The following is a 22,231-nucleotide window of genomic DNA, read 5'->3' on the forward strand; positions in this document are numbered from 1 at the left end:
AAGATTTTGATGTGAGAGGATGTCCCTCATTTGAAGTTCCCTTCTGGATAAGATACTGGAGGTCTCATTGCAGGGAATTCTGGAGTGAAAACAATAGGAGGATGAGGGATTGTAAGGGTTTTTTTCCTAAAGAAAAATATCAATAAAATAACCCTGTTCACAGTGTAAAGCAAAGCTTCTATCTGGGGTCAAGGCCAGAGCAATGGACACCTTATCCCACTCATCCTCTTCCTCTGATAAAGCCCCAACAAGTACTGAAAAGTCTTTCTTCATAAGAGCCCAGAGGCCTCTAAAAGAAAGTGCTTAAAAAAGGAGACAAAAGAAAACTGGAATTATGAGGATTTTCCAGTCTGTTTCTGGTGGCTGGTCCAGAAGGATGCCTCAGTTCCTGCTTCTCACCTGCCTCTTCATCACAATCACACCTGTGTCACCAAGGGGTGAGTCTTGTGTCAAGTACTTGGCACAATGCATTTTTTGTTGTGGGAATTTGCTATTATTGCACAAATTATTAAGAGCAGATTCCAGTATCCCAAATACTGGTTCTAGAATATTGTAAGGAAAGTCATTGATAACCTATGTAGATATATTTTCAGAGGATTTGTTTCATGTTCCATTTAGTCTCTTGTCTGGACATCCAGAATTTCCATGGATCTGCCATATCCAAGCTTTTCACGAGCTAAGTATTTCTTGGAATATGTGTAAAAGGAATTCTAACCTCTTCATATTCTAGGCACTTTTATAGTTGCGACTTTAAAAGCAAAAAAAATGATTTTTAGAGGTGAGGATAGAGTTTTTTCTTTAATGAATACAAGGGACGGACTGAATGCTCTGTCCCCATGAAAGGCCCAGTTCTGGATAAATCAAACTTCCTATTCTTGACATCGGAAAATATGACTTTTTGCAAAGATTGAGTGAATCTTAAACTGTCCCCCTCCTCAGGCTTGGCACAAAACTGGCCAACGAGGCAAAGACAAGTTGCACTTCCAGTTACTAACAAATAGAATTTAAGTTCTAGTTGGATGCCAGGGCGAGAGGAGGTTGAAATGGAGAGAACCATCCTTCCTGGCACTCTTGCATAGCTCACTGTTTAATTGACCCTGATTTATTCCTTCAGAGTAACTCAGGGTTCTCATGGTAACTAGCATCTTTAGGGATAGACATTAAAAATAGGCTGGAGACTCAGGAGACATGAAAATGAAATGTAATATAGTGTCCTGGATGTGATCCTGGAACAGAAAAAGACATAAGCAAAAACTAAGGAAATTGGACTAAACCACTGAGTTGAGTTAATAATAATGTATCAGCACTGGTTCGTTAATTGTGACAAAGGTACCATACTAATGTATGGGAAACTGGGTGCTGAGTATATGGGAACTCTTTGAACTAGCTTCTCAGCTGTTCTCCAAATCTAAAACTCTTCTAAACAATAGTCTATTAAAAACAAATAGGCTTGAGCTGAGTTTAATTACTCACTCTTTATCTGCTGCCAATACCTAACCAAGAGTCGCTTTAGCAAAAGTCCTCCTCTCCTCAGCTTCCACTCGCCTTTCTTCCTGCTCTCCTCCCTGGCTATCTCTTCATCTAGTACCTCCTGTCCCTTCCATCATACACCTTCTTCCCTCCTAGAGCTTTTAGATTTTATTTATTTATTTATTTATTTATTTTTTACAGCCCTTCTAAAGACGTTTGACTCAATGTCAGAAGGAAGACAAAGGGAGAACTTTGGGGCTGGAGATTTGGGTGGGGGCGGGACGAGTGAGAGCAAAGAAGAGGGAGAAGGAAAGGAGGAAGGGGAGAGGAGGTGGGGAAGCGGGAAGCGTTAGGGGAGAGTAAGAAGGGACAGAGAAGGAGGGAGGGAGAAGGAAGAAAGGAGAGTGGGGCTTCCGGACCCAGCGCGCGGTCGCAGAGTAGGGCGACGGCAAGCACAGGAGAGGCGCATCCAGGGTGCGCACCTAAGTTTGGGGTACTTCGAGTTGAGGGCAGTTCTGCAAACACCGGGGTGAAAGGGCGGGGACGCTCCGCCGCTGAGAGGTGCCCGCCCTGACTAGGGGCACCAGGGAGGGGCAACCGGTAGGGCGCCGGCAGTCAGGCCCTAGCAAAAGGCAGGGTTGCGTTCTGGGAAGCTGGGGACTCCCTGACTTGAACTTTGACAGGAACCCTCAGGGCTGTTCTTTTTGAAGCGCTCCCCTTTGAGGAGTATATATGTCAGCAGTTTAGGACGCAATAGGCTTAATACCAAATTCCCGGCTCCATGTTGAGAGTGAAAACAGGAATTAACACCAGTGGCCAGATTATTAAAGGATCGGATTACTGCCTTAAAAGAGGGTGGAGTGGAATGGGTATATTTAATGTTAGAAAATATTGCGTGGGTAATTTTTAAAAACATATGTTATTTATTTATTTTAAGAAGATTGTTGGTAAATTTCTCCTGTTTGTGCCATATATCCCCTACCACAAGAGAGAAAGTGAGCTTTTAACAAATAGCACAGGAAATGACAATTAAGTTTAAGGAGAAACTTTATAAATCATGTTATTGAGGGAGGTTTGGGAATTTCTGTAAAAGCCATTAAAAGTTGAGTACCTAACCATTGCTTATAAAATTTGAGCCAAAGAGATGAGCCAAATATTTCTATGAATTTATAATCGCCTGTGAAATTGCCCTGGAAACCTTGCTTCAGAAGAGAACCACAGCTAGGAGAGAAGATGAGGGAATTTTTCCCTTTTGAGAGGAGAGAGAGTCTATATGAGGACATTTCTTCCCTTCAAGGGACATCGAACTAGATTCTAGGGCTCAATTGGGACACCTCAGAGACTTTTTAAAGGAGAGGATTGCTCTTGCCATATGCAACTCTGCAAATATGTGATTTCCAGAAATTGCAATATCCTACTTGTTTCTTGCCCCAAGCTGTCACGTTCTGGGTGGGGCCATTAGCACTAGGCTACACCCTCCTCTACAAGCAGCTGAAGTTTAGAGAGTAAAGTTGAGTTTCAGATGTAGACTGGGAAAATCCAAAATATTTTCTAGACAACCTAGATTTTATGATCATGGCCCATCCACATTTAATTGTTGTGCAGTATTTGCTAAAATTGAATTTCCTGCCCACAAAATGTATCAACCTTAATGTGAATTCCCTGCCTACAATGTCAGTTAAGTCAGCCTCACCTGCATTAAGAAGGATAGTACTCTCTGGCTAGTGTTCCTTTCTAGAATTTCTTGGTTTTCTAGATTTTTCATAAGGACAGCAGATGCCTACATTAATTCACTGATTCCCTGAAATTGAGGGAAGCAGTGAGAATATTGGCGATATTGGTGTCTTTAGTCATTAAAATGTTTTTGATATTTGTTCATGCAATTTATGCGCTGCAAATGTGCGCTTGGGAAATGTTTCTGTATTATAGATAGTAACTCTGTGGTTAATTGTGAATACACAAAGTTCATGAAATTTTCAATAAGCTGATGGAATATATACCAAAATTCACTTTGAGAATATCTTTGATAACTACTTGCCAGCACATTTCAAAGCAGCTGACATGCACCAGAGGCCTTTTCCTTTTCAGTGGAATGAGCTTTACACATTATTAAGTCAAACTTCCCACTAGTGCAAAATTCCACCCATAGTCTTGCTTACAAACGAGCAATCTTGCATCATTTGGAATCTTGCATCCAAATACTTTCTGAAAATTTCCAAAGATGAGGAATTTACCGTACTCTCATACAGCCTCTCCATTACTGAGTAGGTGAACTGAAATGTGATTTTCCATAACAATTGTTCTTGTTGTTATAACAGAATACCTACCTCCTCTTCCACAAACCTGTTTCAGATTTTTGAAAACTGATATGCATATTCTTTGACCTATAGTTCTCAACTTCCTCCCCAGTAAATAATTTTCAGCCTCCCTTCTCAGTCTGGCCACCTTCCTCTGGATACCAAGTTTGTCCATTACTTTCATAAAATATAGCTTCCAGATGTGAACACAATATTCAAAATATTGTCTCACAAGTGCAGAATTCAAGGAGACTATAATCCTCAACTCCCTTGGTCTGAACAATCATCCCTCTATTAAATGATTACTGCAAATAAAAAGTTCAGTCCAATGCTAACACTAAACTTGAAATAGATTTGAAATAATTTTGTGAAAGGCGTTTATGAAACATGTTTAAGTCAACTTGAACAACCTTAAACAGCAACTTTTTGGGACTTGAGATTATTTCTTTCTGAACCCCAAAAAGCCAAAATGCAAGACCAAGAAGGTGGACTCAGGCTGTTGCCACTTTGACCTGAAACACATGCTGCCTCTGAGGTGTTCTTTTCATCTCCAGCCCTAGATCCTTGTTCTGCTTACATCAGTCTGAATGAGCCCTGGAGGAATACTGACCACCAATTTGATGAGTCTCAAGGTCCACCTCTATGTGACAACCATGTGGATGGGGAGTGGTACCGCTTCACTGGCATGGCAGGGGATGCCATGCCCACCTTCTGCATACCAGAAAACCACTGTGGGACCCATGCACCTGTCTGGCTCAATGGCAGCCACCCTCTAGAAGGTGATGGCATTGTGCAACGCCAGGCCTGTGCGAGCTTCAATGGGAACTGCTGCCTCTGGAACACCACGGTGGAGGTGAAGGCTTGCCCTGGAGGCTACTATGTGTATCGTCTGACCAGGCCCAGTGTCTGCTTTCATGTCTACTGTGGTCGTGAGTACCCTCCCCGTGCTCTCCTTCCTCCTTCACAAGGCCACAGATGGCATCAAAGAGAAAAGTGCCTTATGAAGTTCCATCATGGTGACAGTAGTATCTCAAAGTCTGAATAACATTGATTTAGGGCCACAGATACCTCCAGACTGTGATTTATGAGATCTGTTCTTAGATTTCTGAACAATTCCTGAAGAATAGAAAGGGACCCTTTTTTAAGATATATATCAGAGATCCATATGGCAGCATTGTGAATAGTATCCAGTGATTTTTTAAAATTATACATAAAGGGATCAGTAATGAGATCAGCAATGCCTTTAAATGAATTTTTGTGTTATTAATCCCGTCAAAATCTGTACACATTTAAAAAATAGAGTCCATAGAAGTGTAGGACATAATTATTTAGTCTACAGGTCTTGTTTGGTGAGGCGTTAGATTTGCAGAAACTCTATGGCCACCCAAGGGCCTGTGGATCTGAAGTTGGGAATCATTGATCTAAATGACGGAAGAAGTCCCGGGGCAGTATCTCTTTCCATTGGGTTATGTAAACCCTGAACAATTAGAATTCTCTTGATGGTGGCTAGGAACTTGTACCCCGTGATTGAACTCTTGAGGCTTTCTCATGAATGGGAATGTCCTCTGGCCCTTACCCCTCATGAAAGGTCATCTTTGTCCTTCCATAGATTTTTATGACATCTGTGATGAGGACTGCCATGGCAGCTGCTTGGATCCCAGTGACTGCACGTGCTCTCCAGGAACCGTGCTGGGCCCCGACAGGCAGACATGCTTTGGTAAGAAACTAATCTTGAAGTAGAAATGGACTATTAGGATCAAAGGGACAAATCAAAAAACTCTTCCTGACTCAGAGCCCATCATTTTCCAGTTTGTGTTTCTGAACGCTTGGAATGGTGTTTGCCTTTATAGTTTATAATTAAAGCCACAAGCCAAATTTATATCATCTGTAGGGATAGTCTAGAATTATGCTGTCCAATACAGTAGCCACTGTCCGTGTGTGGCTATGGAGCTCTTGAAATGTGGCTACTGTGACTGAAAAACTGAATTTTAATTTTACTTCATTTTATGTTTAAAACTGCTACTTGATTCAGTCATTGGAAAACCAGAAAAGTTTGGGACATCTTGAGTAACCAGCTGTAAATTTTATGACTCTAAATATGGACCAAGTATTTCTGACGAAATTTAGCATCCAAGTTGAGATACGCTATACTGAATTTTGAAGACTAGTTCAAAAAAAGAAGGAAAAATACCTCAATCATTTTATTATTGACTATACATTGAAATGAAATATTTTGGACATGTTAGATTAAGTGATAAATATATTATTAACATTAATTTTACCAATTTCTTTTAACAAATTTTTCTATGTGACTACTAGAAAATTTAAAATTACACATGTGACTTGCTTTATATTTCTGTTAAATTATTCTTCCTTTTCTTTGAAATAAAATTTTACAGATACAAGTAAAGCCAGCTCACTCCATCTCACTTTCCTCTCTCACCCTCTAGGGATAATCAGTGTTTTGAAGTTAGTGTGTGTTCTTCTGGTCTCTGTTTTCACGATTTTATTATTTATATATGTACCCATAATAATATATAGCGTTGTTTTGCATGTTCTTAAAATTAACATAAAAATGATACTTTACCCCATCCATGAGGCATTCTATACAGTATATCGATAAAAGTGGAATTGTTGGGGCATAGAGTATCTAGGCTGTAAATAATAATAAACCCTCAAATAACAATGGCTTAAGTAAGTAGAAGTTTATTTCTCCCTTACATTAAAAAATCAGTTCCCAAGAAAACAGCTCAGTGGTTACCAGGGGAAGAGTGGTGGGGAGTGGGCACAGCTGGTGAAGGGGAGCACCTATGTGGTGACAGTCGAGAAATAATGTGCAACTGAAATCTCACATTGATGTAAACTATTATGAACTCAATTAAAATTTTTAAAAAAATCAGTCCCAAGCCAAGTAATGCAGGCTTGAAACAGAGGCCTGGACCCAAACACCAGTGTGGCCACATCCAGGAAGGTTGCTCACGCCTCTCACCATCCATTTTTCAGGTAGTAGGGGCCCCGTGAAGATTCTGATCTCAGAGACCACATTTTTCATTTCTACAAGTTCTACATGTTTGTTTGTTTGTTTTCAATTCTGTTTTGTCTTGTTACACACTTCTTTTATTTTGGTTACTATCCTTGCTTTTATCAGTTTAGTGATTTTTAAAATCCTTGTATTATGAATTTTTCTGGATTATTTGGTTATCTCCAGTTCAAAGCCTTCTGTTTATTATTTGTCCAGCTCTCTCTCATAGTGAATCACTTCCTCATGTGTAGTGTTTTATGGCAAACCACCTCCTGTTGTAATTATTTTTCCATGGGACTCCACTCATCACCTGGTTTGTGGAAGTTTTACTACAGAGCAGTTTTTCAAAGGCTTCTGTCAGGCTTCACAGAAGCTTTACCAGTCCAGGCCAAATTTAACAGTTTCTCAGCTTCAATATCCCCACACTATGTAGGAAATATAACTTCGTACTTCAACCATGACAGGGCCCAACTTGGGGTTTCCATTGTTTATGAAGGTTTTTCTCTCTTCTAGAACCTCAGACAGAAAGCTTCCTTACTGCTTCCCTGGGCCTTGGAGCAAAGTTCTGCTACTCCCCCTTTCATTGTTGGGAGACCTTTTTTGGGGTCCTGGACTTAAGCAAGATTTCAGTTCCAGCTTATCTCCTCTCCTGGGCCCAAGGTCATGCCTTCTGTCACCCTGTGGGTTTCAAGCTCCGGTCCCTGGCTTATATCCTATATCCAGGTCTTGACAAATTTAGCTCCCAAGCTTCCCTTTCTTTGTTTGTAAAAAGAAGGAGATCGACATTTATTGCCAGCTGTGCACATTTTTGTAGCAAGAGTCTGTATCCTTCATCAGATTCTTTTTTTTTTAAAGCTTGACACCTGAGCTAACAACTGTTGCCAATCTTCTTTTTTTGCCACATTCTTCTTTTCCCCCCAAATTCCCCAGTACATAGTTGTGTATTCTAGTTGTGAATGCCTCTGTTTGTGCTATGTGGGCCACCGCCTCAGCATGGCCTGATGAGTGGTGCCATGTCCACGCCCAAACCATCCGAACCAACAAAACCCTGGGCCGCCAAAGCGGAACGCTCAAACTTAACCACTCAGCCACGGGGCCGGCCCCCATCAGATCCTTAAAAAGTTAACAATCATTGCTTAACTACAATGTGAGAATATTCTAATATTTAAAATAGATTTTGAGGGCAGTTGTTCATGTTATAACAAAAGACTGCCTCACAAAACATTTTGTCAGATATTTCCTTCTGCAATATATGTATTTAAATGTATTTAAAACTCAATTTGATTTATAGGTTTGTATTTAGTTAGGAAATCTTCAGGAACACATTGGAGAAAATGAGATTCACTAATACAGACAAATAAGTGAACCCAAGTAACAAAAGTAACTTCATTTCCCCACGGTTTTGCCCTTAGGAGGGAACTGGCAAGCAACTTGGTGCCTTCCGCTCTGGCAGAGAGCAAATGGACGAATAACTTGGTGGAGATCAGGTTGATAGAAGTGGTTATACCGGATCACACCGAGGGGGTTGGGTTGTCGAAAATCTATCAACAGGATCTGAAAAGATGTGGAGATTCTGCTAAGGGGCTTGGGAAAAGTTGGAGTTGCTTAGCAGTGTGTAATAATGTGGTTTCTCTTCTACAGATGAAAATGAATGTGAGCAAAACAATGGTGGCTGCAGTGAGATCTGTGTAAACCTCAAAAATTCCTATCGCTGTGAGTGTGGGGCTGGCCGTGTGCTAAAAAGTGATGGCAAGACTTGTGAAGGTGAGAATGAGTAAGCAGGAATTCAAATGAAGAGCCCAAGCTGAGCCATTGGCTTATTCTTTGATGTTCATGAAACTGCACAACATTAGAGGAGAGTAACAATTTGGCTGTGTAAAGAAATGGCAAAAGGAGTCCACCATCACCGAGGATGTTCATGTCGCAGACAGAATTCACTACTGATTTTGTCTCTAAGACTTAACAGGAGGGAGTTGTTGCATTTTGCAGGAGGCAGAGAGCCATGTTTTAATCGGGGAAATAAAAATAGGGTATTCTGTGTTTCTCAAACTTTAATGTGCCCACGAATTACCTGGGATCTTGTTAAAATGCAGATTCTGATTCGGTAGGTCTGGGGTCAGGCGAAGACATTGCATTTCTAAATAACTTCTAGGTGACACCTAAGCTGTGGGTGCAAGGAGCACACCTAGAGTAGCAAGATAACGGAGGCAAGTGGCATAACAAACGGTTTACGGCAGTGTTTCTCAAGCTTCCCCGCTGAGAAGACTCACCAGGGTGCTTTTAAACCGGCCTCTCCATAGGCCTCTCTCCTGGAGGCTCTGATTCAGTGAGGCAGGATGGGCCTTAGAGTTTGTGTTTTTAACCAAGTTTCATAAGTAAGTCTTAGCATCTTGGAAGTAAACTGGTTTACATGAAGCCTATTTTTTCCCTGTATGCTTAATTGAAGATTAATACATTTTTTGGAGTTAAGTAAAATTTTCTTGTTTTCTTTCTTTCTTTTTTTTTTTTTTTTTTTTGCTGAGGAAGATTCTCCCTGAGCTAACATCTGTTGCCAATCTTCCTCTTTTTTCTGCTTGAGGAAGATTAGCCCTGAGCTAACATCTGTGCCAATATTCCTCTATTTTGTATGTGGGTCACTGCCACATCTTGGCTGACGAGTGGTGTAGGTCCATGCCTGGGATTCGAAACCAAGAACCTGGGCCACTGAAATGGAGCGCAGAAAACCTTGACCATTAGGCCACAGGGCCAGCCCCAAAATTATCTATTTTTAATAGCAGAAGTGCTGTATACATTTCATATGATTAAGTAGTAAAAAAGAATTCATAATGTATGCCAAATAATTGAAATGGAAATTGTGTACTATTAGTATATAAAACTTAACGTCCCTTCTCTAAGGCACATTTGCCCTTGCAAATTATGACAGCTAAAATTTCATCACCTTGCTCTAGTAAGTCTGAACCTCATGACACTGAGAGTTGAGGGACAAAAAATAACTCTCTGCAGATTACATAAAGAGATAAATGGCTTAATTATTATTATTCACAGAGGACATATGATTTGTTCCAGAGGATAATTGAATTTGTGGCACAATAGACTATAATAGAAGAGCTCACTTTATTCTAGTTATATTCAAAATAATAAAATACCACCCCAAAGGGAAAAATTATGTCTAGTGCCCACAATTTATTCCATGCAACAAAGTTTGCATTGTTAACTGAGGGACCATTAGGCAGAATATTAAACTACTGCCCTTTATAACAAGACTAAATGTGCTTTAAATTTTATTGAATAAGGGTAATGTCCTGAATCCTCCTTAAATCTTAATTATTTTATGCAATAATCTTTGCATATTTGAATATTAATGAAATGTTCCATGAGAAATATTTATAATTATTCATGAGCACTTTATTGGAATATTACAGTTAATCCTCATATAATTTTAAAACCTAATAATCATAACTGAAAAGTATTTTAGCAGAAGATAAAATTTGTATATCAGTTACACTTTAGAATTAAGATCTGTATTTTAAATCCTTAAGTTTTATTAATAGTCTAAACATATTTGTTTCTTTAGCTAGTCTGTTAGATAATTGTATCTTCTTTTTGTTAATAAAAATCTCGTTTTAATTTTTAAGTAATTTTTCTTTTTTTTTTTATTATGAAAGAGTTATGTTCATAGAAGAAAATACAGAGGAGTAAAAGAAAGTTAACTAAAATGACCCACAATCCCACTTGCCGGATATATCCATTCTAAACATTTTGGTTTATCCTTGTAGGAGACTTGAATCCCTTAAGCCAGTTTAGAATTTTAATTTATTTTGTGCTTTGCAGTTTTAGACCTGGAAATATCCTGAGTGCATGAACATTTAGTCCAACACCTTCGTTTTACAAGTATTGAAGTTGAGACCCAGAGAAATTAAATGACTTAATGAAGATCATTTTTAAGAAAAAAATTTCCATTAATGTTGATTTTAACATCTTACAGCATATTTTTATGCTTTTGTCTACACTGTTATATAGCATTGTCAGTTATTTCAAAAGCCCACAGGAGTGCTCTTATCCTTTTTAATTATACAGATTTATAAACAGGTGTAGCCTAATCTCTCTTAAATTTTCTAAAGATTAATTCATTGCAAATTTATTCTCTCTATATGTTTCACAAAAATAGATTCATCCCAAGTTAATTTACTGACGTTCCAAAGAGCTATTCTTTTCACTATTATTGAACTGAGTGTTACAGCTTCAATTGGAAATCAGCTCGTATCTTTCCTTGAGCATCTTAGATGATTTAGAAGCATTTCCTTTTATTATCTTACCCTAGAACAGGGGGCAGCAAACTTTTTCTGTATAGGCCAAACAGTAAATTTTTCAGACTTTGTGGAGCACACGAATCTGTTGAAACTGCTCAGCTCTGCCCTCGTAGTGAGACGCGTCCGTAGACGATAGGTGAATGAATGGGAGAGACCGTGTGCCGATAGAACGTTATCCTCAGCAACATGCAGCAGGCCAGAGTCTCAGGACCCTTGATCTAAAAGATTATGTCCAGAGCCCACAAAGGTCATTATTTTTCTTCTGCTGACTATGAAATCAAACGGCAGTTTCTTCAGTTTTCAACTGAATATTTTTTCCTTTTTGTCCATTTGATTGAGCATGCTTTTTGAAAGTGCAAAACTTTAAAAAAGGAAGCTTTTCAAACCACCTCATAAGAGGAATGTCACAAAGAGCTCAGTTGAATGGACTCTTTTAGTGTGTCGTCTAAGGCTCATTTTTATAGTGTGATGTCAGCCCAAGACCCCTATCTCCAGTGCTGTTATTTCTAGAGACTTGAAGAGAAGGGCTGATGATCCAACCAGCTGGCAATAACTCTGAGCCACCTAGCTGGTCCAGGTGAATTTATATTCTGTCAGTCCCTTTTACATCAGCAATACCCTACAGAATTTCAAATTGGGTGGATTAAATGTTATGGCAATTAAGAAATGACTTTTGGGTCTTCCTCTCCAAAATCGTGACCATGAGAAAAACAGGCAAATCCAGGTTGAAGGGCATTCTACAAAATGACGAGCTTGAGTGATTAGAGCTGTGGATGTTGTAAGCTTGCTCTTTGTAGCTAAAACACTTAATAAACATTTTTTTTCTGTGGGCTTCTCCAGGTGTCTCAGTGACTGGGTTAGGCCCCATTGATACTGTGATGAGTCAAGCATAATCCCTGGTGCAAAATGCCATCCTAAGAACCAGAATTCTTGGGGAAGAGGGCTATAAGAGCATTCTCTTTTCTTTTGGTTTTTATTGCAGACATTGAAGGATGCCACAATAACAACGGTGGCTGCAGCCATTCTTGCCTTATGTCTGAGAAGGCCTATCAGTGTGAATGCCCCCGGGGCTTAGTGCTGTCTGAGGATAACCACACTTGCCAAGGTAGTACCCAGATGGGCTCAACCTCTGCTCTGACTTCCTCCCCTTGAATCTCTCTGCATTCCTCACCCAAGTGTGTCAGATTCTCATCTTTTAGAATACCAGCTCTTTCAGCAAGAAGTCTAAGACATTGATGCAGTTCTTTTCTTTTCTAACAGGTACTAAGTTGAAAGCCCTAGGGAACTGATTCTTCTCCCTACACTTACAATATGAGCGTCAACAATCCCCTGAGAACTATTTTCTAGAAGTCTACTTATGTATGTCCAGAATATCAGTTCATTCATCCAGCAAATATTTAATGGGCACCTATCTCTGATTTCTTTATACTATGCCACTCTTACAATACATCCTCACATATTGATATCATCCTCACATATTTTCTGACCATGCCCGTAAGTGTTCCCTTTAGGGTATTTGTAGAGTCTGGAGAAGTCGGCATGGGAATGCTAAGGAAAAGCAATCTTTTCTGTATTAAATTAAAGTGGAATTTATAGTCGGAGTTTATGGTTTACTGAGCAATGCAAGGATAATTTGGAACTCTTCCCCAAGTGCACTAACATTGTTTTTATTACCTCCCTTTATGGGGCAGTAATTAATGGTAAAGTCAAAGTAGTACCATTTATAATTTAAGCCTATATCAAAGCAGTGCTTTTCTATATTGCCAATAAATTGTATTTGTGCTAAAAGTTAATCCTTTTGGTGTTTCAGTTCATGGAGTTTTGCTAGCCACACTGAAATAAATGTTTGTTGAATTGGAACTTGAACACAATATTTCCTCATTCAGGGAACAATATATTTGAGGAGCGTTATTTGACCACAACTGTGGGAGTTAGGAGTCCTGGTTTTTTGGGGGGGTTTTTGGGTTTTTTTAAAGATTTTATTTTATTTTTTTTCCTTTTTCTCCCCAAAGCCCCCCGGTACATAGTTGTATATTCTTCGTTGTGGGTCCTTCTAGTTGTGGCGTGTGGGACACTGCCTCAGCGTGGTTTGATGAGCAGTGCCATGTCCGCGCCCAGGATTCGAACCAACGAAACACTGGGCCGCCTGCAGCGGAGCGCGCGAGCTTAACCACTCGGCCACGGGGCCAGCCCCAGGAGTCCTGGTTTTATACACCAACTTGTTTTGAGCCTTATGAGCTTTATGATTTCCTTGAGGATAAAACAAAAAGCTCATCATGTGAGCGTGAAATGATTTCTCCTAGAAGCCTTCCTTGTCCTTCTCCCAGTTCAGGTTTCCCTGTTCTAACGGTAGGCTCTTTCTGCTGCAGTCCCCGTGTTGTGCAAGTCGAACACCATTGAAGTGAGCATCCCCAGGGACCTGGTTGGCGGTCTGGAGCTCTTCCTGACCAACACCTCCTGCCGAGGAGTGTCCAATGGCACCCATGTCAACATCCTCTTCTCCCTCAAGACGTGTGGCACAGTGGTCGATGTAGGTTCTTCCTAGACGACACTTGGGAAATGATCAAAAGCCAGTTATTTGGGAGGTGGTTGACAGAGGTATGCAGTGTGGCTTGCGTCATAGATGAAGTATTTCCACATGAAAGAATGAAGCTCAAAAAAATCATATGCCATTCATTAACAAATATATTATTGAGCATTTGCCTTGGTCCTAGCACTATGAGGACAGGGACTTAAGAAGAATTCTGCTATTTCTGTTTTCAAATAGTCCCACCTGTCCAATATGTGCAGACAATTTCCTTAGTGCATAAGCACTAGTACCGAGGCTGGCTACATTCCCTCTGACCAGTTATTTTACTTGAAGAAAGCAACTGGTGTAGATGATGGTTCATTTATAAGGTAGCAGATGAGTTTGAGTATTGAACCAGATGGAGGTAAAAGGTTTGTACTTTCATCCGAAATATCTGTGCACAGCCCTGGGCCCAGGAGTCTGAGGGATATATGAAACAAGATTCCTGACTTTTAGGAACGTACACAGTCGTATCGAGATGACAACACACACAAAATATAAATAAGAGACGGTGACACAGGCGATAGGTGCTATAGGAGTCCAGAAAGGGACAAACACTGGAGCAGTCAAGAAAGGCGGGACTTGAATTGGGATGAAGCATGTGTGTGCTTTACACAGGCAGAGAGGAAAAGAAAGGGCGTTTCAGGTGGGAAACAAGGAGCGTTTCAGAGATGAGAGTACTTAAGCCTTATGCTGAGTGAATGGGCAATACAGCCTGACTGGCAAGGAATTCCTGTTGGAAAAGGAAACTGGAAAAGTAGATGGGGGGAGACTGTGCTTCCAAAGATCTGCCTTGTGTGCTAGGGTGAGACGTTTGGGCTTTATCCTGTAGAAATGGGGTTAGGCAGGCACTGTTGTAATGAAATCAGAAGAGTGCAAGATGGGTAGAAAAAAAGAGGACCTGGATCCAAGAGATCCATGCAGAGGCCCTTGCGACCATTTGATTCAACAAATATTTATTGAATCCGACTAAGAGAAAATCAGAGAGCTAATTAGACTTTGGATGAGACATGGGGGAGATATTTGAGAAAAGGTGGTTCCATCTTAGGCAAATTGTGTTTCTTGTATCTGTGGATAATCAAATGGAAATGATGAGTCAGAGTTTCTGGTACACAGGAAGGCAGACAAGGCTGGAGATAAAGAACTGAAAATCATCTGTATAAATGTGACAGCTGAAGTTCTGCGTGTGGATGAGTTCAGCCCAAGGTCATGCTGCAGCCTGATCACCAGATGGAGGAGTCTAGAAAAATATAATAGACAGAAGCTGTTCTTTTCTAAAATATCAGAAGTTTGAATTTGCTGATTCTGCACAGTTCAGGTTTTATGAGTGATACTCTGAAGGAATGTGTGAGTTAACCATGAAATAGTATGTAAAACTCTTAACAGAACATCTTGCTAAAAAGAGGAGAAACAGTTAAAAAAAAAAAAACCTTCAGGCTTCAGCAACCAAATCTCTAACGTATTTTGAAATAAATAGAAGTTTGGAGAATCTTGTGGTCAAAAGGGAGTAAACCAAATCTGTAGAAAATAAACATAAAACCTTTTCCTCTCCTGGCCCTGGCCTGGCTCAGGTGGTGAATGACAAGATCGTGGCTAGCAACCTTGTGACAGGTCTACCCAAGCAGACCCCAGGAAGCAGCGGGGACATCATCATCCGAACCAGCAAACTGCTGATCCCGGTGACCTGCGAGTTTCCGCGCCTCTACACCATTTCTGAAGGATACGTTCCCAACCTTCGAAACACTCCATTGGAAATCATGAGCCGCAGTCATGGAATCTTCCCGTTCACTCTGGAGATCTTCAAGGACAATGAGTTTGAAGAGCCTTACCGGGAAGCTCTGCCCACCCTCAAGCTTCGCGACTCCCTCTACTTTGGCATTGAGCCCCTGGTGCACGTGAATGGCTTAGAAAGCCTGGTGGAGAGCTGCTTTGCTACTCCCACATCCAAGATCGATGAGATCCTGAAGTACTACCTTATCCGGGATGGGTAATTATGCTGTTTAAACTGTTTATTATCCCCAGTTCACATCCGACCTCTAAATGCACAGACATGCTCAGTCATATCCTAAAATGACACGGCACTCTTGTGAGCTCTTAACTAGTTCAGAAACCATTTATTGATGTTTTGAAGGTAAAAACTGGTGAGGGAGAGGGGAATCAAACATGATTCCAAGGGTTCTGGCTTGGATTACTGACTAAATGCCATTAACCAAGATGAAAGGATGTAGGTAGAAAAGCAGATTGAGGTGAAAATATTGAATATGATAATTTCAAATAATAATATTGAATTGTAAATGCCTGCAGTATACATTGGAAGAGAAGTTCAGTGGACATTTGCAAATGCTTATCAGTTAAACCCAGGAGCAAGGTCAGGACTAGAGATAAAGGACAGAGAGTCACCCCTGTTTATTGTTGAAACTATAGCATTGATAAACCTGCTCAGAGAGAAGGGACAGCGTGAGTGCCAGGTGGCGCTGAGAAGTGCAAGACAAGGACGAAGTGGAAGCAGCATATGTAGATCCCTCTTAAGCTTGGTAATGAAGGAGAGAGAAGAAGTACTTGGTAGGTTTTAGAAGAAGAAAGCACAAGTGAAGTTTAGTTTTGTTTGCTTGTTTTATACAAAGGAGATTTCATATTTCCCGAGGATCCTTGGATTGAGAACTGTGTGTGTCTCACAGTGTCATTGGAAGCCTAGCAGTTGTCACACCCATTGCTTCCTTCCCAGGAAATGTAATACACTCACACTGGCAAACTCATTGTGGTCTCTCATCAGTTTCTTCCTTGCTCTCAGTGTCAGGTGGGATATATCTCAGGTGGAGTCAGGAGTCAGCTTAATAGAAATGGACAAGTGAGGGTGCCACAGGTGCGCCTCAGGTGCATCCCCTTTCCTAATCGGCCTAATAGACTCTGAAATTTCTACTTTGCTTTTATCTCCCCGGATCTCTTGCCACAGGCAGCCTTCACCTGCAGCTATCGATGTCTTGCACAGTGGTTTCCAACCCCTGATGCACATGAGGACCACCTGGAAGCTTTTTTAAAAGTAGCAACATCCCAACCTCCTTCTGTCTCACTCTTACTGTCTTGATTCCAGCCCTCGTTATCTTTCACCTAGGACTGTAGGACAGCTTCTGAACACAGCCTCCGAAATCCCAACTCTCAAATCTCAGCTTCCCAGAGCCCCTGGGCAGCCAGTCAAGAGGAAAAAATATATATACACAAGCTGAAAACCTTTGGCTAGCTCTTGATTTCCTTTGGTTGGTGAATTTAACTGTTTACCAGCAGGAGGACTTCTAGCCTCAGATTCCTTAGCTTATTTTCAGAATGCAGAAGACTTCTCATTCTAAGCTGCTTGGGATGGCCAGTAATAGGTCTCCGAGAGGTCTGGAGCCGTTTTGTTTTCTTGCCAACTTAAAGTGATCTCCAGAAAGTTTTAAAATGAGGAGTAGAAGCATCATTTTTTAAAATTCTTTTTTTCAGTCACATACTTAGTGCTAAGTAGATTAGGGAATGGATCTACTTTTTGTGGGGGAGTGAATTTTGGTTCCTTTAAATGACTTTTTACACCTTTGTTGGAGTATATTGCATATAATAAATACACATATTTAAAGTGTATAGTTTTCTAAGAAGCTGTGCCGTTTAATTTTCCAGCCCTTAGCACATACAAAACAGCAAAAAAAAAAAAAAAAAAAATGCTGTAGAAGAAATTAAAATGCTTAAAAAGCAGAGGCAGGAACTCAAAACCACTCAGTGTAGGCCTATTTACACTGTTCCCAGGCAAATAGTTCCATCTCGAGTGCAGTAACGGATAACACACAAGGGTACGTGTGAGATGAGCCCTCAAGATAAAATCCTGCTCTCAGCTTGGCTCACTGTGCCTCACCCTCTGACCTCTGCCTTCTCCAGTTTCTGCTCCAGCCAAAGGGAACTGTGGGCAATTCCCAAACTCTATCGCTCCTTGCACCCCACCTGACTCTGCACCTGCTGTTTCCTCTGCCTGAAATCTTCTTCCTCTTTTCTTCCTGTCTGATTTTTACTGGTCCTTCAAGATTCAGCAGGGTTTCTTTCCTCCATGAAGCCTCCCTGATTCCTTCTGATCTGAACTAGAAACCTTCCTTCCTTCTCCTTCTTCCTCAATGCCTAGCCTACCAGAAGGGGCATTAAATATTTGCCAAATGAATTCTTGAATGAGCATTTGTCATATTAGTAATTTGGGGCTAGTCCAGAGCCCTAAGATAAACATAATGCAGTTTACTTATTTTTATAAATTGTTCGATTGTTGTCCTCAGCTTACATTTAAATCAGGCTATTCTCCCCTGATATTTAATACTTCTGATTCACCTTCCTCTAGTTTTTGTTGGCATATGACCTGAGAATGCAAAATAATTTAATACAAGCCTGAGCAAAGTAGAATTAAAGTTAATCTCCAGAAAAACAAACATATTGGGTAATCAGATATTTTGGATTTTCCTATACCATCTTTTCTTTTAGCACATGAACTTGGAGTTAACAAACTAGCATTGTCTAATCACCACTAACTCCAAATCAAGAGGCAGAATTTATCCTGGGTTCTCTTCTGTAATATGTTACCCTGTAACAACTCTTTCTGCTTCATTTTCTCTTTTAAAGAAAAATAATAACATTTTTTACGTAAATATAAATTGAAAAGGATGAGGCACTTAGATGAAAAGTGCCATTTTAATATCGTGTTGCTCTGATTGTCGTAGATACTGGACTATAAACTCCTTGCAGTCATGGACCATATTATTCATCTTTACATCCTCTGAAGCAGCCAGCAGGGTGTGTTGCACAGATTAGATGTGCAATAAATATTTATTATAGAACATAATCAGAAGATGGTATAAATTAATTTTACCTCAGGAAAATGAAAATGAGTATATAAATACAAGAAATAACAGAAAACACATTATATGTTTCGAGTCTCTTCAGTCCAGGGGAATAAGGCAGTAGTAGTAATATAAGTCAAGATGCCTTATTTTTAAACAATTTTATTGGATTTTTCAACTGCACTCAAACAGCAATTAGCAATGAACTAGAAAGTGATCTGTAAGCATGTGGAGCACATATCAGTTCCATAGGCTTTTATATCTGAGCCCCACTTTTTTCCTGGCCTGGTAGGTAGGAATTCTTAGTTATCCATAAAAAGGAAAATACATTCATAAAAAAAAGTTCTTTTAGAATTCAGAATGGAAAAGCTACTACAAGTGTGATCCTTGGCCTTTAAGGAGAAAAGGTTCATCAATACTAAACCTTGGCCTCAAAATGGAGAATCAATAAAGACTCTTTTCCCCCAGCCAACCCTGGGTGAGCCTAGGAGGTTCACTTTGAGCAGTAGATCTGAGACTAAAACCCCAAAACCCTATCAAACTACAACTTAGCATTAAATTAGGGAAAAGAGGAATTAAAACAATTTGGAATTAAACCAGTTAAAACACTTTGGAGAGTACACTGCTGGAACATAATGGAATTTCTTACATACCTCATAGTACTTCCATATGCAGTAATAAAGGTTAATAAAATATTATCATAATCAAATACAACAACCAGAAGTTTCGATCCTGAAGGAATGAAGGTTCACGGTCATTCCATCAGTTAAAAAATAATAATATTGCCTGTGGTGGTACTGACTGAGAGCAAAAAGGAATGGAGGTGAATGACTTTGTCCTAATATAACCATTTATTCTGTAAGAAACTTAGCTGTTTATGCAGCTCTTTGATGCACAAACTGGGGTTTGCTCACCTTTGACTCTTCAGGAGCTAGTGTCGATTAGGTGTCCAATAAGTATTTAGAAAATCTAGTTAAAGAAAAGCTATCTCAAACCAATAATAAAGTATGTGAATGCAGAATTCCTATGGTATATTACAAATGAAAATACAGCCTTATAAAGCTATCTTTATTTCAAAAGCTACCTTTGAAATAAATGTTGTTGCTGTTGCTAATACTTCAGTACATTAACAGGAGGTCCTTGTGCCCAGTTAGTGAATGATAGATGGGACAGACAGCGTTAATGAGCAGGGCTGGGTCTGAGATGTCTTCACAAGGAGGAAATTTCATTTTTCCTTCATTCTCAAAAAGCTTGAGTGCAGCCCAGCCTCCTCCACCCAGTTTGCCTCCCCTTGGACCAAATATGTTGGACTAGATTCTTTTTTCACTTCTGTTGAAACAATCAAGAGTTACATGCTACCCTCTCCTACCTTCAGCTGTGTTTCTGATGACTCAGTGAAGCAGTACACATCACGGGATCACCTAGCAAAGCACTTCCAGGTCCCTGTCTTCAAGTTTGTGGGCAAAGACCACAAGGTGAGCAGAATACCTTTAGCTTGTAAACCACCCCCACGCCTAGCCTTCTTTCTTGATGTCCCAACCTGTAACATTCTATGAACCCAGAGTTAGGATCTGCATTATCTCTATGAAAAAATGCTGTAAAACTGACCATCTAGAAGTTTAACACCTTCATGAATGTCACAATTATCTGCCTCCCTTCCAATAAAATAGCTGTGCTTGTTCAAAGAAAATACTGTATGATCACAACTTTAAATCCTTGTGGGCAGGCATGGTTGAAGAAGCCTGTGTGGTGGTCACATGGCAAAGGAAAATTCACAGAAAAGCCAAATAGTGAAATGTTCAGTGAAAATAGTACTTAAAATGCCAATTAAAACAATTAAAAGACACTATTTTATACATATTGAATTCATAAAAGTTACAACACTTGCAAGGTTATAGGGAGAAATATAGAGTGGCAGTATAAATTGATACACTTTCTAGAAAGTTGACTGAAAATATGTAATAATAACCATAAAATCATCATATTCTTTTATCTAAAAATTCCAATTCCGACAGCTTCTCAAAAACAAACAAAAATGAGATTTGTCAGATGTGTTTATAGAGCATTTTTATAAGGGGGGGGTGAAAAAAAGCCCCCAGATAGGATATCAATTAATGCAATATTATGCAGCTATTAAAATGATAAATATAGAAAAAAGATATGAAAAATTGTTGCCATAACAATTTATATGCAAATTGAATGATACATCTTTTTAAAGTGTATATACATGAATAGAGGTTATAAGAGGCTACATATAGTATGTTAAGGCGGAAGTATTTTTGTTTTTTGTTTCAGTAGAGTTGTTGAAAGAAACAAAAGGAAGCTTGAGAAACTAAAAATCTTTTACATACTGCATTTAAGTACGCATATTCACGTCCTTTCCAGCTACATGGCTGTTCCAGAACGATTGCTAACATGATGTCTAATCCTAACCTCCCTCCTCACCAGGCAGCACGCTTTGGGAAGTTACTTACAGGAAGAAGATTGGAGAAAGAGCTTGTTGTTTTACACAGAAGTGCGTGGGAGCCAGTGTTACTCCTAGACCTTGACGTGAAGACTGAGGATGCTAGCGTTAGCAGCTGAGGCCTTCACTAAGGCCTCTCCCGTCCCTGCACGAAGGCGGAAGTTATAGCTGTGGGGTTTTAAATCACCCACGGGCCTCAGTGCGTTTGCCACATTAGTAAAGGAGTGAATTTGGGCAAGTTCCTTACCCTTCTAAGTCCCAGTTTCCTCATCCATAAAAGGGAGATGATAACATCTACCTCAAAGGGCTATTGTTTAGATGAAATGAGATAATATATATATGAAACATTTAGCATAGTGTCTTGCTTCTAGAAAGTGCCCCACAAGTGGCATTGGTTATCGTTGTTTTTGTTAATTATCATTATGGTCTTTCTAGGAAGTGTTTCTGCACTGCCGGGTCCTTGTCTGTGGAATGCTGGATGAGCGTTCCCGCTGTGCCCAGGGCTGCCACCGGCGAATGCGCCGTGAGGCAGTGGAAGGAGAGGACACAGCTGGTCCACAGAGCCAGATGCTGACAGGTGGCCCAATCAGCATCGACTGGGAGGACTAGGATGGCCCAACATCTGAGTCCTGGCTTCGGGCTGCCCGCCTGTTTGGAACTTCCCACACCCTCTGAGAACATCAGTCAACACCCTAGAACACCGTGCTTCTTTAATACTGTGGGTTTAGACAAACTCCCAGAACCAAGTCGCTCTGATTCCAGCTCACTGAGTCAGGAAAGGTCACCTCACTGACCAACCTGACCCAGGTGGGGCTTCATCCTCCTAAAGTTGGAAGCCACGCTGCGCACCCAGAAAGCTGCTCAGTCTATTGCCCCCATTTCTTTCCCGCAATAAAACACTTAAGTGCGGTAGGACCACTAAATCGGAAGTTGAGTATAATATTCCAAATGGAGAACTTAAAAAAGTTAAATAGTTGCTTTAAATTGACTTAAATACCCAATGATTCCTTAAATATGTAAATAATAATTATACCCTGAAATTTTAATTCGAATACAGATTAGTTATAGAGGATTTGGAAGTTTATCAATCTAAGTATGTACTAAAAATTCTCTTTGGTTTTTCTCTTTCGTGATATTTTCTTTTGATGTTTTTATATTGTCTTAAGTGAAATATTTTCAATTAATAAATGTTAATAAATTCATTAACATGCACTTAAGTGGTTCAATGACTGAACTGTAGACAAAATTAAAATTT

At 40.0% G+C, this 22,231-nt stretch overlaps 1 protein-coding gene across 2 annotated transcripts; it reads left to right on the plus strand.

Moving 5' to 3' along the window:
- Positions 1-164: 164 nt before the first annotated feature.
- OIT3 (oncoprotein induced transcript 3) lies at positions 165-22,188 on the plus strand. 2 transcript variants are annotated; one of them, XM_001503805.6, is made up of 9 exons: positions 165-437; positions 4,322-4,696; positions 5,377-5,484; positions 8,431-8,553; positions 12,082-12,204; positions 13,469-13,629; positions 15,240-15,655; positions 19,888-19,987; positions 21,412-22,188. In XM_001503805.6, the coding sequence occupies exons 1-9, from the start codon at positions 335-337 to the stop codon at positions 21,583-21,585; spliced, it is 1,683 nt and encodes a 560-aa protein (XP_001503855.2). In that variant the 5' UTR covers positions 165-334; the 3' UTR covers positions 21,586-22,188. The 2 variants fall into 2 exon arrangements, with proteins under 2 accessions (XP_001503855.2, XP_014588879.1); XM_014733393.3 differs by lacking the exon at positions 19,888-19,987 and having other exon boundaries at positions 244-437.
- The last annotated feature ends 43 nt before the right edge of the window (positions 22,189-22,231 follow it).

This window comes from Equus caballus, chromosome 1 (genome assembly GCF_041296265.1).
Source record: "Equus caballus isolate H_3958 breed thoroughbred chromosome 1, TB-T2T, whole genome shotgun sequence".
Lineage (NCBI taxonomy): Eukaryota > Metazoa > Chordata > Mammalia > Perissodactyla > Equidae > Equus > Equus caballus.

Bases quoted from the DNA above. Each gene is read 5' to 3' on its own strand.
- OIT3 (XM_001503805.6), top strand. From the start codon at position 335: ATGAGGATTTTCCAGTCTGTTTCTGGTGGCTGGTCCAGAAGGATGCCT. The intron at 5,485-8,430 runs GTAAGAAACTAA...TCTCTTCTACAG, and splicing joins CGACAGGCAGACATGCTTTG to ATGAAAATGAATGTGAGCAA. The intron at 12,205-13,468 runs GTAGTACCCAGA...TTTCTGCTGCAG, and splicing joins GGATAACCACACTTGCCAAG to TCCCCGTGTTGTGCAAGTCG.